The sequence below is a fragment of the Podarcis bocagei genome (assembly GCF_964188305.1).
Source record: "Podarcis bocagei genome assembly, chromosome: 4".
Classification (NCBI taxonomy): Eukaryota; Metazoa; Chordata; class Lepidosauria; order Squamata; family Lacertidae; genus Podarcis; species Podarcis bocagei.
The window spans coordinates 96,106,931-96,125,970 of NC_138128.1; the positions used below are offsets into that span (position 1 = coordinate 96,106,931).

A 19,040-nucleotide genomic window follows, 5' to 3' on the forward strand; every position below is an offset into this window, starting at 1 on the left:
GAACGTGTCCAGAGGAGGGCAACCAAAATGGTCAAAGGCCTGGAAACGATGCCTTATGAGGAACGGCTAAGGGAGCTGGGCATGTTTAGCCTGGAGAAGAGGAGGTTAAGGGGTGATATGATAGCCATGTTCAAATATATAAAAGGATGTCACATAGAGGAGGGAGAAAGGTTGTTTTCTGCTGCTCCAGAGAAGCGGACACGGAGCAATGGAGCCAAACTACAAGAAAGAAGATTCCACCTAAACATTAGGAAGAACTTCCTGACAGTAAGAGCTGTTTGACAGTGGAATTTGCTGCCAAGGAGTGTGGTGGAGTCTCCTCCTTTGGAGGTCTTTAAGCAGAGGCTTGACAACCATATGTCAGGAGTGCTCCGATGGTGTTTCCTGCTTGGCAGGGGGTTGGACTTGATGGCCCTTGTGGTCTCTTCCAACTCTATGATTCTATGATTCTATGATTCATGCAGTATATGTATCCTCCAGGCACCCTCTCCCTCCTTCCCATATAAATCCATCCACGTCAGCCTATGTATGCAGGTTGACATCACATATGTTCTTGCTCTGGTATTCTTAACCATAAAAGGGAATTCCTTCCTGTACTTCTGACCATAAAAGACCCTTCCTCTTCCTACTCTTATCTTGGAGGAAAAGGTGTCATCTCCAAGAACACACTTTTGGCGTTGTTCCGGACTTAGGTCTGTGCATCTTTTGTGGTCAGCACATAAGATAAGGTACAAATGTGTCTTTTCTGTTCTACTGGTGCAGTCAGGGTCATCCCTGCCGTCACAAACTGATAAAGGAGAGGGCTCTGAGCATGGCCGCGTTTCTGTTTATACATTGACTCAGAGCTCAAGTTAATGGATTTTAGCTAAGGAAAAATAGGGATTTTGGTGCAGTTTCAAACTGCCTGCACAGTCAGTTTTGGGTTTTGGGAAACCCATTCCTTCATTTCCACTTTCTCCAAGCCATGCGTTTGTATAGACTTCTATCACGTTGCTTCTCTAAACTGTCTCAAAACACTGCAGCCTTTCCTCATAAGAGAGCTGCTCCATTCCCTTTTTTAAAGCCTTTCCAATGCCATAATACCATACTGGGGTGAGGTGACCAGAACTACAGTAATCCAAATGCAGTCACACTATAGATTTGCATACAGTGGAACCTCTGGATGCGAACGGGATCCGTTCCGGAGCCCCGTTCGCATCCAGAAGCGAATGAACCCACACCCGCGCATCTGCGGGTCACGATTTGGCGCTTCCCCGCATGCGTGTGATGCCATTTTGAGCGTCTGCGCATGCGCGAGCGGCGAAACCCGGAAGTAAAATGCTCTGTTACTTCCGGGTCATTGCAAAGCACAACCCAAAAATGTGCATCCCAAAGCTGCTTCAACCCGAGGTATGACTGTAATTGCATTATGATATTGATGGTTTTATATTCAATCCCTTTCCTTATGATCCCTAGCATGGAATTCGGCTTTCCCCCCTCAGCCACCACACACAGTTTCAACTATGGATCCTACCTGTAACTAATATGCGGAATGCCATAAACCTGGAATAAGAAGGCTCAGACCAGAGGAAGGCCTGAGATTTCTGCAGGGGCAAAACTGGGCTTTATTTCACCTGGGTCAATAGCGCCCCTCTGGAGGCTTCACCTGGGGCAAAAAACCCCAGCTAGCCCCCTACCCCCCTAGCTATGGCACTGATTTATGTAGTGCTCAAAAATGTACAGGGATGGGCATGAAGAAACAGCCTCAATAATAATAATATAATAATAATAATAATAATTTATTATTTATACCCTGCCCATCTGGCTGAGTTTCCCCAGCCACTCTGGGCAGCTCCCAATCAAGTGTTAAAAATAGTACAGCGTTACATATTAAAAACGTCCCTGAACAGGGCTGCCTTAAGATGTCTTCTGAATGTCAGGTAATTATTTATCTCTTTGACATCTGATGGGAGGGCGCTCCACAGGGCGGGTGCCACTACCGAGAAGGCCCTCTGTCTGGCTCCCTGTAGCCTCACTTCTCGCAATGAGGGAACTGCCAGAAGGCACTGGATCTCAGTGTCCGGGCTGAACAATGGGGGTGGAGACGCTCCTTCAGGTATACAGGACCGAGGCCGTTTAGGGCTTTAAAGGTCAGCACCAACACTGAATTGTGCTCGGAAACGTACTGGGAGCCAATGCAGATCTCTCAGAACCAGTGTTATGTGGTCCCGGCGGCCACTCCCAGTCACCAGTCTAGCTGCCGCATTCTGGATTAATTGCAGTTTCCAGGTCACCTTCAAAGGTAGCCCCATGTAGAGCGCATTGCAGTAGTCCAAGCGGGAGATAACTAGAGCATGCACCACTCTGGCGAGACAGTTCGCGGGCAGGTAGGGTCTTAGCCTGCGTACCAGGTGGAGCTGGTAGACAGCTGCCCTGGACACAGAGTTAACCTGCGCCTCCATGGACAGCTGTGAGTCTAAAATGACTCCCAGGCTGCGCACCTGGTCCTTCAGGGGCACAGTTACCCCATTCAGGACCAGGGAGTCCCCCACACCCACCCGCCTCCTGTTCCCCCAAAACGGTACTTCTGTGTTGTCAGGATTCAACATCAATCTGTTAGCCACCATCCATCCTCCAACCGCCTCCAGGCACTCACACAGGACCTTCACCACCTTCACTGGTTCTGATTTAAAGGAGAGGTAGAGCTCAACTCTTCCCTTGCACAGGTAGATATGTCAACATTGCTCCGGAAGCAAAACTAAAGATCCCCTAATAAATCATACCACTGAGGAGGTCCAGAAATGTCCCCCCCCCCCAAAAAAAATACTAGTTTACTCAGCTGTCTCACCTGGGTGCTAATTGGCCCCCAAGCAGGGGAGGTGGACTATGGAAATGACTAAAAAGGCCCAGGACTCGACAGTCTTGGCAAGGAGGTTTGGGTCTAATACAGTGGTACCTCGGGTTACAGACGCTTCAGGTTACAGACTCCGCTAACCCAGAAATAGTACCTTGGGTTAAGAACTTTGCTTCAGGATGAGAACAGAAATCGTGCAGCAGCGGCGCAGCGGCAGCAGCAGGAGGCCCCATTAGCTAAAGTGATACCTCAGGTTAAGAACAGTTTCAGGTTAAGAACGGACTCCAGAACGAATTAAGTTCTTAACCCGAGGTACCACTGTATTTGTTTCAGCAAAATCCCTTTTCCGCAAGGATGGTGAAGTTGCATTTGGATTTTTTTCACTCCATTTGTAAGAAGAGGTTCACCAAAGGAGATGAGCTCTCCCAGGTGGTCTTTGCATGACTGCAGAAGATTATGCACACGGCTGTCTTCTCACATCACCTCCTTCTCTTTATGTATTTTCCGCAATGCCTTCATGGCAAGTTATCCAGTGCTTCTAGGAATTCATATTCCAATTCATTCCTTATGGTGCTTGTGTAGTTTATGTCCCATTGTTAGGGTGAATACAAAGCCTGTCTCATCAAAATGTTACTCGGAAATCTTTCCTTCCAAGAAGAAACCACAGGCTTGTATTTCAGGCAGGAGAAATAGATCCATTCCACTGTCGAACAGCTCTTACTGTCAGAAAGTTCTTCCTGATGTTTAGTTGGAATCTCCTTTATTGTAACTTGAACCCATTGGTTTGAGAAACCCATTGGTCCAGAGCAAGAGAAACAAGCTTGCTCCATCTTGCCCTTGAGATATTTGACGATGGCTATCTTATCAGTGTGGAAGCCGCTCAGAATGGCTGGGGTAACCTAGTCAGTTGGGCAGCAAATAAATAATTTATCATCATCATCTCCTCTTCCTCTCCGTCTCCTCTTTTCCAGGCTAAACATACCCTTGATCGTCTTGGTTGCCCTCCTCTGCACACATTCCAGCTTGTCAAAATTGTGGTGCCCAGAATTGGTCACAGTATTCCAGGTGTGGTCTGACCAAGGCAGAATAGAGTGAGACTATTACTTCCCTTAATCGGGACACTAGACTTCTGCTGATATAGTCTAGAATAGCATTAGCTTGTTTGCAACTGTTGACTCATGTGGTCTACTAAGACCCCTTGATCTTTTCCACATGTACTACTGGTAAGTCAGGTCTCTCCAATCATATATTAGTGCAGTTGATTATTCCTGCCTAACTGTAGAAGTATATTTGTCCCTATAGAAATTCATTTTTTAGCTTGGGCCCAGTTCTCCGATCTGTGGAGGTCATTTTGAATCCCAATTCTGTCTTCTGGGGCATTAGCTACCCCTCCCAGTTTGGTGGCATCTGCAGATTTGATAAGCATCCCCTCAGTTCCCTCATCCAGGTTGTTTATAAAGATGTTCAACAACAACAGGCCCAGGATAATATCAGACTACACTGAAGGGTTGTTGTAAGCTGCTTACCATTTGGACTGAGCCCATGACAGGGCAGGAATATAGTAGATTTCCAAACTGGAGAATATGATCTCTGACTGTTCATTATGCTAATACCCTGCAGATGTACTATTAATTCTTTTAAAATTATACTTTGATGATGATTGTAATTGCCATCTGACTTCCAAAACACACACCATTAATCAAGAGATGGTCAGCTGATGCTTCTTTGACTCACATCTGCACTGCAGCCTTAAAACAATTTAATTGCCAAGGAGTCATGGAAATTGTGGCTGAGTGACACAGAATCCTCTCCTAAAACGATCATTTCTTTAACTCTTTCAGGAACACCATAAAAAAACCAGTTCTAAAATTGATTTACGATTGTAGTGCAAATCTTTCCAAGCATATGTCAATACAAGAGCGATACAAGGATGGCCACTAATTGATTGATGGGTTATTTGATTTCTATTCTGTTTAATATTTAAAAATATCTCTAAAAGCGGTGTACGAAAAACTGAAGCAACAACTGACAGAACAAAAATATTACAACAATACACAGTTACATATAAAAATGTGACATGAATACAAAGTTATCAATATCAGTTCATTCCCCTTCTGACATAACCTTCCTCTGAGTTTACGGGTTCTCATAGAATCATAGAATCATAGAGTTGGAAGAGACCACAAGGGCCATCGAGTCCAACCCCCTGCCAAGCAGGAAACACCATCAGAGCACTCCTGACATATGGTTGTCAAGCCTCTGCTTAAAGACCTCCAAAGAAGGAGACTCCACCACACTCCTGGGCAGCAAATTCCACTGTCGAACAGCTCTTACTGTCAGGAAGTTCTTCCTAATGTTTAGGTGGAATCTTCTTTCTTGTAGCTTGGATCCATTGCTCTGTGTCCGCTTCTCTGGAGCAGCAGAAAACAACCTTTCTCCCTTCTCTATGTGACATCCTTTTATATATTTGAACATGGTTATCATATCACCCCTTAACCTCCTCTTCTCCAGGCTAACCAGAGTCCAAACAAACTCTCAGCTCTCAATGAGAAGAGTCTCTCTAAACAGCGGACGTCACTCTAGTCTCTCCCTCTAGACCTGCTTTTTATGTGCAGGTGGATGGTCCATCCTCAGGCTGCCCACAGCTGTGTCCCATTCAGCTTCACTCTCCACACCCTGTTCCAGGTGCAGCAGATATGTTGGGTTTCCCCGGGGGTCCAAAGAATGGGGAAAGCGGCCCCCTGAACTCACAGTTCTTTCTTCAGTCACTGTCCTCCCCTCCTTCAGCTCCAGAGACAACCAAAGATGCAATGCAAGATGCCACTAAGAACGAGGCTGAGCACTTATCAGATAGTCATTGTTACAAATATTCGACTGATGAACTAGTTTATAAGTACAGATAGGTAGCCATGTTGGTCTGCCATAGTCAAAATAAAAAATTCCTTCCAGTAGCACCTTAAAGACCAACTAAGTTAGTTCTTGGTATGAGCTTTCGTGTGCATGCACACTTCTTCAGAATCTGCACACGAAAGCTCATACCAAGAACTAACTTAGTTGGTCTTTAAGGTGCTACTGGAAGGAATTTTTTATTTAGTTTATAAGTGAAATTGTGTCCTCCCTAAAAGAGGGCATGTGTTGCAGTGAGACCTGGAGACTGACCTCCTGTGTTGTGGGTGGGTATATTGGACAGCCGCAACACCCGATTGGTAGGTCCCTCAATGTTGGGTTCAATCTGGCCAATGGGGTGCAGTCTAAATGGATCAAGGGACCTATATAAACCCATGCACGTGACCCAGAGCTTCTTCTTTCAGCATGTGCATCGAAACACCTGCCCACCTCTCCTTATATTTAGGGCATTGTGTGCTTGACCTTGCTATGCCGTCGTGTGTTGTCTGTCATTGGGACAGGGGCACGGCAGGAATTTGCCCCACTTGCTGATTGGCTGTTGCCATTTGGGTTTCGCCTGCTGCATAGCAAATCGTTACAACTTGTAAGGTTGTGGATAGGCACTGGTTCAGGTGATAGGGATGAGAGAACGCTCTCGCCATCCCTATTTGAAGGATATTGCATTAAAGGAATCCAGGGACTCAAGTGGTTTGGTCAACCCTGAGAGGGGCTTGTGCCCGTGCCTGAGTCCAGCGGAGCATCTGGGGAGTGAACATAGTCTGTTCCCAGCTTTTCGGCTACCTTAGGTTTTCACCCTTGGCTGACCTATGATAGAGCTCTGGGTCAGCGCTACCTGCAACGGTGCAGGGAGCTAGTTGAACCAGAGCCTATGCAACCACTCACTTAATCAATAAAGTTGTGGCCTAAATTCTGCCAAAAACCAAAACTAAAATTTGAGTCTTGTCTGAATTTATTTAGGGGAGAGGTCTCTGGGTCTGAACACGCAAATGAGACCACCCCAAAATAAGGGGATGCCTTCTGCATACTTGGGGAATGTAACTCTGCGACTTAAAAGAAAATTAAAATTTAAAAACACCTCTAAAAATGCAAGAGATCGTCATGGTTTGTATATGTAAGACTGATTCCTAAAGGTAGCTGGGTTTTTAACACAGAAAATGAAAATGGCATTTTTAACATAGAAAAAAATTGTCATATATTTAAACTGATAGAAGCTGACCAAGGGAGTGAAATTCAACAGCTACTGCTTTCCTCTGTTATGAAAATGTGCATCATTTGAATTTCTGCCTGCACACAGAGCCTCTGTCAAATAAAGAAGATAGTAACCATTATTGATAAGCTAACCTTTTATTATGTGTCCATGTTATTAAAAATATTTGTGTACTGCTATTTCATATAAAATATCAAAGCCATTTACAATTATAATGCAATAAAAACCACACAAAAATCAAAACAGATCACCAGCTGAATATTATGGAAAAGATGTATCTTAATTGTTTGAGTAAAACTTGTGGCTTAAAAATAAATGGCCATAATCCAAACTTGCAAAATCAGGACCATTGTAAAAAAATTTTTTAATGAAAAAGTCTTCCCTTGTTTTGCTCACCCTCTTCCCTTCCACTCTTCTTTGCTTTTCCTGAAAAAATGGTTAAATTCTTCTGAAATAAAATGCAGTAGCAGCCAGTGGCAGCGGATGTTTGAGGGCTACATGTACGAACAGGTTTTTTCGCCTGGGCCTCTCATCTCGCTGGGCTTCACATCTGCAGTTTACTCCTGCCTGATGACGGCATGAGGAATAGGTGAAGCTCTCCTGGGAGGATGGCAAGTATGCAGTGAAAAGAGAATTCAGGTATTTAAATCCCCCGTAGTCTCTGCTTATAAAAACATGTGTTGCCTTCAGCAGAAACATGTTTAAGCCACTTGCTGTTATTGCTGCTACAATGAAACCCATTCTACTTTTGGCAAGCCCTCAGAAGTTTCACCTGAGTGGGGAATCTCCAGCCTTGCCTAACATTTTTCTTTGTGTATCTGAAGAAGTGTGCATGCACACGAAAGCTTATACCAAGAACTAACTTAGTTGGTCTTTAAGGTGCTACAGGAAGGAATTTTTTTATTTTGACTATGGCAGACCAACACGGCTACCCATCTGTAACATTTTTCTTTTGGTGGGTTCCAGCGGAAAAAGAGAAGGAGGGAAGGCACCAGTCACAGGGAGAGACAGAGTCTCAAAGGTGCACAAGATTAAAGGTGTAATGGCTTTATTTATGCATTAAAATAATAATAATAATAATAATAATAATAATAATAATAATAATAATAATAATAATCAGGTCCATTGAGATGCACTGATCTGAATCATCAATTATGTTCTGTAACCAAAAGTGTCTATTACAGACGATGGCTGAGGACACAATGTTGTGAGGAACGTTGTGAAGTTTTGTTGTTGCTTTTAAAAAATGTTATTACACTATTGAATCTTATTCTTGTGCATCTTGGTATCTGGTGGAATGCAAAGAATGTGTAAAACCCTGCAGAGGGATTTTACTAGTGTCACTGAAATCCTTTTATGCCCCCCACCTCCCTGACCCCTCAATTCCTCACTCAGGTTTCTGCCTGGGCAAAAAGCTGTCTGAAGGTGTCACACAATATTCTGTAACAGGATCAATCTGGCTGCTCCATTAATTATAAGGTAAGGTTGTGGCTTTGTGCGTGTGGTTTCGGGATTTGCATAGGCGTGATTATTATGTTTCTATTTGCCACGATGAAACAAAACGCCACCTTCTGGGCAATCAAAGAGAAGGGCTGCAATTTTGAGAATGTTGCTTCAAATTCACACGGAAAGTCAGTCCACATTCAGCGTAGGCCACTGAGTGCTCTACCCAAATCTACCTGGAAGGTGGTCTGTTCTCCAGCCCAAGGTCTCTGAAGTCAGTTGCTACAACTGAGGCCTTAAGCTACAAATAGGGGAGCTGGGAAAGTGACAGCCTTGAGCAGTGAGGTCTCTGGACATGAACTGAATAGGAACACTTGGGAGAGTCTGCCCCACAAATCTTCAGAAAGGGAGATGAACAGTGGCACCATCTGAGGAGCTGTGCTGGGTCAGAAATTCTGCAGAGCTTCTGGAAATTCACCATGGCCCAGGAGTCTATTTCATGACTTGCATACGTAGTTTCTCCCTGTCATATAAGACAGCAGATGTCCATGGATGGATCTCATCACAGTCACTCTCTTACACATTGTTTGCTTCTTGGTTACGGATGTCGTAAGTTTTCCTATGAATTAAAAATAAGAACTCCGAATGTTAATACAATGCTGGCATGGTAGAGAAGGATACTCAGGAAGAAGAAAGACTGTTTCTCCTTATGGCCTCATTTCCCGCAGAATGTTGACATAGTTCATTATTTTTAAACAAACTGTTCCCAGAACAGTTAAACCAATAATATGAAAAGAACATGGGTAGTTAAAATAAAAAAAGCACCAATGCTTATTCATTATTAAACTATCCAATAACCACAGAAAGTCTAGCATGCTTTTGTTTCAAGGACTATGGTCTTGCACGGTGCCTATTCATTTCTGCAGGCTTGCGCAAGAGACCTTTCTGCCCAATCTGTCTTTGAGCATCTACACCATTGACTGGTGTGTGTGTGTGTGTGTGTGTCTTTGTGTGTGTGTGTCTTTGTGTGTGTGTGTGTGTGTGTGTGTATCCTTTTTTTATATGCACCTTAGCCCATATGGAAAGTAACCTCACTGACTAAGGGGAAAGCAAATACATGTCCTATTTTTAAAAAGCACTTTATACAATACACTATGAAATACTCCTATGAAAAATGTACACTTGAGCTGAGATTGGAATAAAATCAGGCTTGTAAACTATAAATTACTTATTATTATTATTAAGAAGAAGAAGAAGACTGTTTTATGAAGCCATGTAACTGAAGCAGAAAATTCCCACAAGGCACTCTATTAATGGAATTGTGTTCCATTAAGGATAAAAGAAAGTACTGTATCATAAAAAGGAAGTCATGTAAACATATGGGACTTATTTTTCCTCATATAATATGTATCTAAAAAGCAAGTATTCTCTTATTATGATTGCACATTCTGTTATTAGCCACTTACTGTAGGACACACTTACACAATGTATGAGCCAGCAAAGGCTTTCATGGAGGTCCTTTCCGGCTTGGTTGCCTCATATCCTTTAAGCTGGAGACTGAACATGCAAGGTATGTCATGCAAGGTACAGTTTGGGCCTCCTAGCCCGAATTGTGGGCTGTCTGATTCCTAACCTCTCCCCTGCTTTTGCAATCCCTTTGTAGACAGCAAAGAAGGAGGCTGGGTGAACTCCCGAGAAGCCAACCAGATTGAGGTTGACTTGGCTGACACAAGTGCAAGCATGTTGCAGGAAAACAGTATGGTTCACAACCATAAGCCATGAACTAGATAATGACCACGAACTAAGACACAATATGAGTCATAGCTCAGAACCAGCTGTTGGTTTGGTGGTGTTACTAAAGCCCTCTTCGCGTGTTCAGTTTGAAAGTAAAAAAATGGAAGGTCTTTCTCCTTGATCCTGGATTGGAACTGCCCTGTTTCTGAATGAATACTTTTTGCCCCCATTCGTGCTTAAAAAAATCTCAAAAGTGATATATTGTTTGCTGGTACCGGGCACCTTAGGGAACGCATTCCCTTTCCTTTCAGACCGGGCCTGACAAGCCTTAGGTAGCTCACACAGCTGTCATTTTGCAGTCAGAGGTTACCAGAGTCCCTGACAGGAAGAAGCAACTTTCTGACTAAGCTGAAGAGGCAGCAAGCCTGAACTAGCCAAGTTCAAAGTCCCCACTCAACTGTGAAGCTAACTGGGTCATGGCTGGCTAGTAACTCTCAGTCTGATGTGTCTCACATGTCTATTGTGAAGATAAGCAAAGGAAGGCATCATATACACCACCCTCAGTTTGCCTTTGAGACAGGATAGTATAAGGTCGGGGGTAGTAGTAGCAGCAGCAGCAGGAACAGTATGAATAGTGTGCATATGATAGCAGCCAGCCTCAAAGGTGAAGAAGACCCATGAGCAAAAATCTGTTTCCATACTTGGTGCTGCTGCAGCTGTGAAGGGAGACCAGTGTATTAAATCTTCCGTATTTTCCTCTACGTCACACAGGCATTTCCTGTGGCATTAACCCTAATTACAGCATTTTTCATCTGAGCAAAATGCACTAAGGCTCAGCTTCTCTTAAGCTGCAGTTCAAAGTGCAATAGAAATGCCTAACTTTAGTAATTTTCTCTTAGTTTATTTTTTAAAAAAGATATTTATTGAGATTTTTTTAACATATTACAATAAAAATGGAAAAAAAAAAATAAAAAAAAAAAAATAAAAACAGTTAAAAACACGTTAATTTTCTGTTTCTTATTTCCCTTAAGCTTATTTCCCCGGACCTCCTCATACCTCCCTTTTTTGTATTCCACTTAGATTAGTTCAGCAAATCCTTACCATTAAGCTTTTACCCATTTATAAGCCTTTTTTCATATTCTCTTAAAGCATTACAGCTAGAAACCACTTAATTTCTATCCAACATCATTCTAACATTCATTAATTTTACAATATTTCTGTAAATAATCTTTAAATTTCTTCCAATCTTCTTCCACCGACTCTTCTTCCTGGTCCCGGATTCTGCCAGTCATTTCTGCCAATTCCATATAGTCTATCACCTTCATCTGCCATAATTTTCTCTTAGTTTATTTCCCCCTCTGCGTTCTCTCTGCCTCGCTTCCCACACGCAAAACTCTTATTTTGCTTCATGTGTGCTTCCCCCACTTCAGCTGTGGCACCAGAGGAACGAATGCGACTGCATCTCTTTCTGGTTCTAGAAGATGAACGAAGCCCTTTTCGTATTTGGTTTTCAAAAGCATTTTTGTCATAGAGGTAGTTCCTCATATTTCCCACTGCATATGAAAGTGTAATTGAACCCACTGATTTCAGTATTAGCTTTGCAGCTTTGTTGGCTGAGGCCTTTCCATCATTTTCCATCTACCCCAGGAACATTTTTTCATCATTTTTAATGGATTGGGTACTGCTCGTTGTTTGGGTTTACTTTATATTTCCATATGCTTTTAGGTTTCTATTGAATAAAGCTGTTTGGGCGACTGTGCTGGAGAAAGAGAGGGGAAAGGGAACCTTCAGAGAGGTGAAAGTACAATGGCAGTCACTTTACGGGTAGCCTTACAAGTTTCAGGCTGATAAGGAAGGACTGCACTGTGAGAAAATGGTGAGTTCAACAATGGAACGGGGAGTTGGGCAATCGGCAGATCTCCAGTTATAGGCATTTAGGAGAGGCTTTCATTTGCGACCTGGGGGATGGGAAGAGAAGTCAAAGGTTTCTGTGGGAATGTTAATCCCTGGGGACCGAACCAGCACTCAGAACCAACCTGCCAAGTTTCTATTAAACTGAGCTTTCAGGATCAAGATAAAAATAGATAGTGTATCACATATGCAGACAGGGAAGCTGTCAGTCAAGGCTTTGATAACCCAGCAAGCCAGCCTTTACTTTTCCCAGCCTTGCTGGAGCTTGGGGATGGGGTGGAGGGGTGGGGAACTATGCAAGACTCCAGAGACTGTCCAGTAGACTAACATACATTAACTTTCACAGAAAAAGGATGAAATTCTAGATGGAGTTTAACCACAGCCACCTGCTCGTTCTCTCTCGCTCTCTCTCTCCTCCCTCCCAGTGGCTCAACTTTCTCAGATTCTGTGGAACAATGGAGGCTATATACAATGAAAATGCATTAAACATTGGAAAAGTTTCTCCTTGAGGTGCTCTGAACGATCTATGAATAAACGAGAACACAACCGTCCAAGACATTCCAATGATCACGCTAAGTAATTCTGGGTGCCCCCATTTGTGCATATCATGGAGCATTGTGCACAAGATTTGCACCATGTAGTTTGCCCTCTTAAGAGCAGGATTTTCCTTCATAAATAACTGGCCAAGGGCCCAAAATCAGAATCGAGACCCTGGCATGGGGCTGTGATGGACAGCTGAGCCAGACCAGAATGTGGTGATATAGTGCTTCAAAATTCCACCAGAAGGCCAGAGCCTCTCTCTGATTGGTTACCAAGACAGACAGACAGACAGACAGACAGGGGTGGAGCCAGCAGTTTTTGGAGGGGAAAGGAAAGGAGCCGCTTCTGAGGGAGGGTTCAGATAGTCTGGCATATAGTTTAAGGGAAATAGCTGGAGGGAGAGTTGGAGAATTGGATCTGATCTGTGTGTATAACATCCACTCTGAGGAAAATATCTACAGCCAGAGAAAGGAGTCTCTGAGCTTAGATAGCAAGACAGTGTTTAGTGTCTTGTGAAAGTAGTCAGACAGGAGTTTTCTGGAGGGCTGAGTCTGAGCTGTGGAAGCTGTGAGGATAAAGTCTCCTCAGGTCTCATTCCAGTCAAGGGGAGAGATTTTCCAGAGTGAAGACTCCCAAACCAGTTTAGGAGGGGGTGGTGATCCCCTGGGTGTGTTATACTATTTGGAAATACCACAGGAGTGGGGTTGTTAAGAGGTTGGGAAACTGACAGAAAGTCCCACCTTGTCTGAGAACCAAAGTGTTAAGCTCTAACACCTATGCAATGAAGTTTGAAGAAACTGAAGTAACCAAACTAGAAACAAGCTGAACACTTAACCAACTAGTCTAGAAGTCTGTAACATCCGCTTGGTTTACTATAATTATTAATGAGTGAACTGTTTCCTGAAAGAACTTTATCTCCTGACACTTCATTTGCTTTAACACCTTTCTTCTGTATAATAAACCACTGTTATTTGCTCAACTTCTGCCTGAAGTCTCCAAGTACCAAAGTTTTACCTCACACAAAAACCCATAAGATAACATGTGGTGGTTATAGGGTCTAGGGAGTGAGGCTCACCACAGGGGGGTGTTTTAACTTTTTGCCCCCTGGTGCAAGGTCAATCTTGATAGAAATAAAATTATTGTTGCATGCCACCATTGCTATCTCTTAGTAGTGTAAGATTCCAGGAGTTTCAGCAACTTACTTGGGTTTGTGTTTCCTTTGGAAATGAGGAACAGCGGAAACTGTGGTGTCTTTATGATGTATGGTTTATTTACACATATGTACAACCTGAGCCTATGATGGAGGGGTTCAAAGCATCAACACTCAAGGGTGTCTTCTCCCATAGCTACAGCCTTAGATTACAGCAGAATCTTTTTCTCTCTGGCTTCTCAGCCTGCCGCCTTTGCATCCAGCTTCTCAAATCTCCACTCTGGCCATTTGTCTTTCTAACTAATAGAAAGTTGATCAAGGAATAAGAGGGGCAAAAAATCCAAAAATCCCCTCATAACAATATTCTTTAAATACATTTAGATGGCATGCCTAAGTGGTAACTTTCTGAATTTTACATAGGAACATCTTGATTTACTGTCATTGTACAGCAGCAAGTAATAAGTGTGATCAAGGACTAAGTTAATGCATAAAATTACATTATATCCCTCTTAGGGATATCAGTGAACTAAAATGCTGTGCTTCAACTGAAGATGAAGCTACAGGTTATCACTTATAGATATGCTTGTATCAGCCAGCCATTTACAGCACTGTAACTTCAATGATAACTTCAGTATTCTAAAATGGACATTTTCCCCATCAAAGCTAGTTTAAGTGATGTTTCATGGATTCTTGTACTCAGTCCGAATTTCCAAATGTGCACATTTAGGAAGAGCAGGATTGGGCTTTCCCCTGTTGTTTGTGTGGGTGTTGAGCAAAATCCATGATTTAAACTACTATTTTTATTTTTATTCATAACATCAGATTACATGATGCTTTACATAGTTTCAAAAGCAAAAACAGACAGGTCTCTGCACCGATGGAGCAGGTTGACAATGGGGAAGACAACAAAAGGAGGCAAGAAGGAGACAAGGTAGCAGAGAGGGAAAGAGTTGCTGCTCACAACCTAGACAACCTACCTGTACTCTAAATGGTGCTGGTACCAAAGGACAGGTTGCCACTGTTGCACCACCTTCCTCATTATGTCTCCTGCTCCCTGCCCAGATGAATGCCATCATTTATGTCCCACTTGCTCATCAGATGGGACTGAGCAATGGGACAAGAACACAAGCTTGGTACTGTCTAAATCACAAGTGGGTTGCCTAGGTTGGAAAAGTATAATGTCCTCTTAAAATCATAGAATTGTAGAGTTGGAAGGGACCATGAGGGTCATCTAGTCCAACCCCAGGATTTTTTTTGGGGTGGGTGGGTTCTTGTGGATACACTTCATGAATGGTGCTAGGCGCATGTACTTCTGTATGTGGAAACTGATACAAAATGTGATGATGGACTGGAAAGAGGAGAAAATCAGGCTCTAAGCAAAGTGTTCTTCTCACTCTCTATCAGATATGCATGCTGTGGTCTCTCTTGGCGTTTTCATACTTTTAGATTGCAATCCTATACTCACTTACCTGAGGGTAAGCCCTGCTAAACTCTATGTGACTTACTTCCGAGTTGGTAGGTACAGGACTCTGCTGTTAATGAGAGAGAAACATTACTAAATGTCAAAGTGCTCTTTGACCATAAATATTTTGCTATTACGGTTCTGCAGCTTTCAGTCCAGCCACTCAAAACAAGGCCCATCAATATGGACTGGTGTACTCTTAAGGTAGTTCTGTGAAGGAGGGGGGGCGGGGATTTCTAAGAGAGGTATTAGAACTCTCACCAAACTATAATTCTCAGGATTTGGGATGGGGCAGAAGAACAAATGCAGGCAAATTGGTATAAAATTACATGAGTTTGTAACATAAATATACAGAGTGTTTTCACGTAGGACATCTGATTAAGAATACTGCAGAGAAATTTAAAAATGAAGCTTCTGAAAACCAGTATAATCTATTTGTCCAAAACAATATCCATTCTAGATTCAAGCACTTCCCCCTTCAAGATCTAACCAGACAATAGGTAAATTATTATTCGATATGTTTCGTACTGGCTGTTATTTGTTGCACTACAAACCTATATGTGCATCATGCTAGCTCAGCTGTCATGTATTCCTCTCCAAATCTTGGGAACTGTAGCAGGGCTAGAGTGATGATGAGAATATTCAACTGAAGAAGATAAGCGTCTTTCACTACTACAGTTCTCTGGGGACAGAGTGATTACAAGTGGTGTAGCTGTGCCCTCAAGGAATCATACATCAGTGTGGTGTGAGCTAAAGGATGTTAAGCTGCCCCGTTGACTTCGGTTGAACTGGCAGAAACTTGCCGCTCGAATTCTCTTTCCTCTTGTCTCATTCTTGCTCCTTTGCTTGTCTCGCCTGATAAAGTTTTCTATCAGTTTCAGTTTCTCGTGCTCTTCCTTCAAGAAGAAATCAACCAACACACTCTTTTCTTTCTTGATCTGCTCACTGATATCCTTGGGTATGTCTGGGATCATCCAGTCAACAAGCACACTGAGGAACATTACCAGGTTCTGCAGGAGAAATAAATTAAATAAGCAGGAGGAAGACGTGTTCCTTACAGCATTGAAAAGATCCTTAAAGCACTCGTTTGGGGGAGCTATAGCCAGGTGTGTAGCACTGTCTGCCGGTGCCAGGGGTGCAAGCGTGCATACCCCCAAGTGTGGACCGAGTGCACTAACCCAGCCCTCGCCACTCTCGCATGCTGGGTGGGGACAAGGCACAGCAGGCATGGAGGGTGCTCAATAATATAATAGTCTCTGGGCTGCTTCCAATACTCCATCAGCAATACAGTGGTACCTCAGGTTAAGTACTTAATTCGTTCCGGAGGTCTGTACTTAACCTGAAACTGTTCTTAACCTGAAGCACCACTTTAGCTAATGGGGCCTCCTGCTGCCACCTCGCTGCTGGAGCACAATTTCTGTTCTCATCCTGAAGCAAAGTTCTTAACCTGGAGCACTATTTCTGGGTTAGCGGAGTCTGTAACCTGAAGCGTATGTAACCTGAAGTGTATGTAACCTGAGGTACCACTGTATACTGCTAGCTGAACAGACACCAATACATCAAGATGTTTTAATTCTCTTCTAGTTTAGCTGAGACTGTTCCACAAGGGCAAGGGAATTTGAAAGGGTTAGTGAACAAGCGTGAATAAAAATCAATGGACAAATAAGTACTGCAGGCAGCAATCAATGCATTACATGTGGCAGTGAAGTAATATAACACAGAAAGGGTTTACCTGAAAGATAATGACAAAGGCCAAACGGGCAGATAAAACAGTCCAGTACTGCTTAGAAAATTCATACTGGTTTTCAGACCATGGCGGTTCTCTGTAATCCTTAAACCTGTAAAATGGAGCCATTGCTTTAAACTGCACATTTTGGAGCCATATCTGCTACACATAACACGGATCAGTTCAATTTTCCAGCTAGAAAGTTCCCCAGCAGTTGTGCAATTCGTACCCTTCATTTCCAGCAACAGTGTTTGGGTTCTCCGATTATGCTTCAATATTTCTTTTTCACACCCACCAACCACAGCCCCATGTGTCGGGCTGCAGTCGTGAATTGCTTTAACAATTTTGACTGACATGGGTTGACTCTGATAAATCAAGCAACACATTTGCTTTGAGATATTTTAGTGACTGATAAATAAATTTGAGATATTTTAGTGACTGAAGTGACTGATAAATGGAATCCAATAAATAAACAAAGTTGCCCACATTTCACTGGATGCCAGATTGCACATGTGTCCTCCCTAAATGGTTCTGAACAGAGGAGAGATGCAAAGAGCTTTTGTCTGTGCCCAGCAGTGGCAGATGTAGGCGCCTTTTCTTAGTTGATGGGCAGGAGATGGGAGGCAGAAGTGCTGGCCTGCTTGTAACACATTGTGGCACTCTCTTTTCCTGCTTTTTTTAGATGCAGCAACCATTTTGTGTCATGTCACTTCCCACATGGCAACCTCTTTGTGTTATGCCAGGCACAGACAAACTTGGCCCTCCAGATGTTTTGGGACTACAACTCCCATCATCCCTAGCTAACAGGACCAGGGATGATGGGAACTGTAGTCTCAAAACATCTGGCGGGCCGAGTTTGCCTATGCCTGTGTTATGCCATGATCCCCATGGTAGCCATTTTGTGACTAGTACTCATGGAGCTCACTTTCTACCAGCAAGTAAATAGGCTTAATAGTGAACAACTATACACTTTTTATGAAGATAAATATAATAAATTGTTTTGTTGAGCTGTGATCCCCTTGAGCTCAGTAGGACTTACTTCTGAGAAAGCATACAAAGGAGAATGGTTGTTAGGCATGTAAATATACCAATTTTGTTCTTAGAAATAATACAAAAGGATAGAGAGATATTTATTTGTATAGAAGGCACAGTTTTAGAATGTTCAACTTAGGTTCCCACAGTGGAGAGTTTGAAAAGAGAAGCATGCAAGGTCTGGCCTATATTTAGTATAGTGGGATAATTTAAGGCTGAGAGAGAGTGGGAGACAAAATATGGAAGGAAGGAAAGAGTTGGGCATGCTGAAGTTCCCAGGTTCAATTTCAGTTCTTTTATTCTATTTATTACAAAAGATCTTACCCGCTCTTCACCCTAAGATCCCAGGCCGTGTTACAACAATTGCAAAAACAGATAAAACCACCACAGTTATAAAACCAACGAGCCATTCCAAATGAACCAGAACAGTATAAATTAAGCAGGAGAGATGAGTCCCACAAAAACAAAATATTTTAACTGTTGCAAAGAGGTGCCTCTGCAACAATGAAGATGCTAGGTGCTTCTGGGGACGGGATGGGGTGAGTGCCACAATTTAGGGGCTGACACAGAGAAAGCCCTTTCCTGAGCCACCTTTCCCCAACACCTCTGAGGGTGGCCAAAGGACCAAGAAAGCACCTGATAAGGTGAATAGGGGTGTAAACAGTCTTTCAGATATTTGGGGCTTTAAACATTTAATGTGAGCAGCTTAAACTGCGCCCAGAAATGAGCTGGCATCCAGTGTAGCTGTTTTAAAACAGGAGTTATTTGAGCTCTAATTTGAAGCCCAGCACAGTAATCTGGGGTGCTTCACTTTGGAGTTTCTGAATTATCTGCACACAAATGAGCGTGAAAGTATTTCCAGCAATGAGACTAAGTTATTTATAATAGCAGCATAAATGAGAAATGATTGCTTTCAGCGGGGTGCAACCCTTCCTGGAGCAGGCTGCCTTCCTATGCTCTCATATAACAGAACTGGGAAAGGGGCTGAGTTTGGAGCCTGGAGACTTACTACCAATTGGAAGTGACAGCCCTGATGAAATGGACCACTTCTCTGACTAAAGCATCATATGGAAGTATCTGTCCAGTGGCAAATGG

The 19,040-nt window shown here is 43.0% G+C and overlaps 1 protein-coding gene across 1 annotated transcript in view; it reads right to left on the reverse strand.

Annotated features, from left to right (window-relative positions):
- Positions 1 to 14,957: 14,957 nt before the first annotated feature.
- ANO2 (anoctamin 2) overlaps positions 14,958 to 19,040 on the reverse strand; it is a 156,506-nt gene continuing 152,423 nt past the window's right edge. Inside the window, exons 23-24 of the mRNA XM_081191598.1 lie at positions 16,920 to 17,025; positions 14,958 to 16,197 (exon numbers count right to left, since the gene is read on the reverse strand). Of these exons, the coding sequence (XP_081047724.1) occupies positions 15,916 to 16,197; positions 16,920 to 17,025 (388 nt within the window). The 3' untranslated portion in view covers positions 14,958 to 15,915. The remainder of the gene's footprint in view (positions 16,198 to 16,919; positions 17,026 to 19,040) is intronic.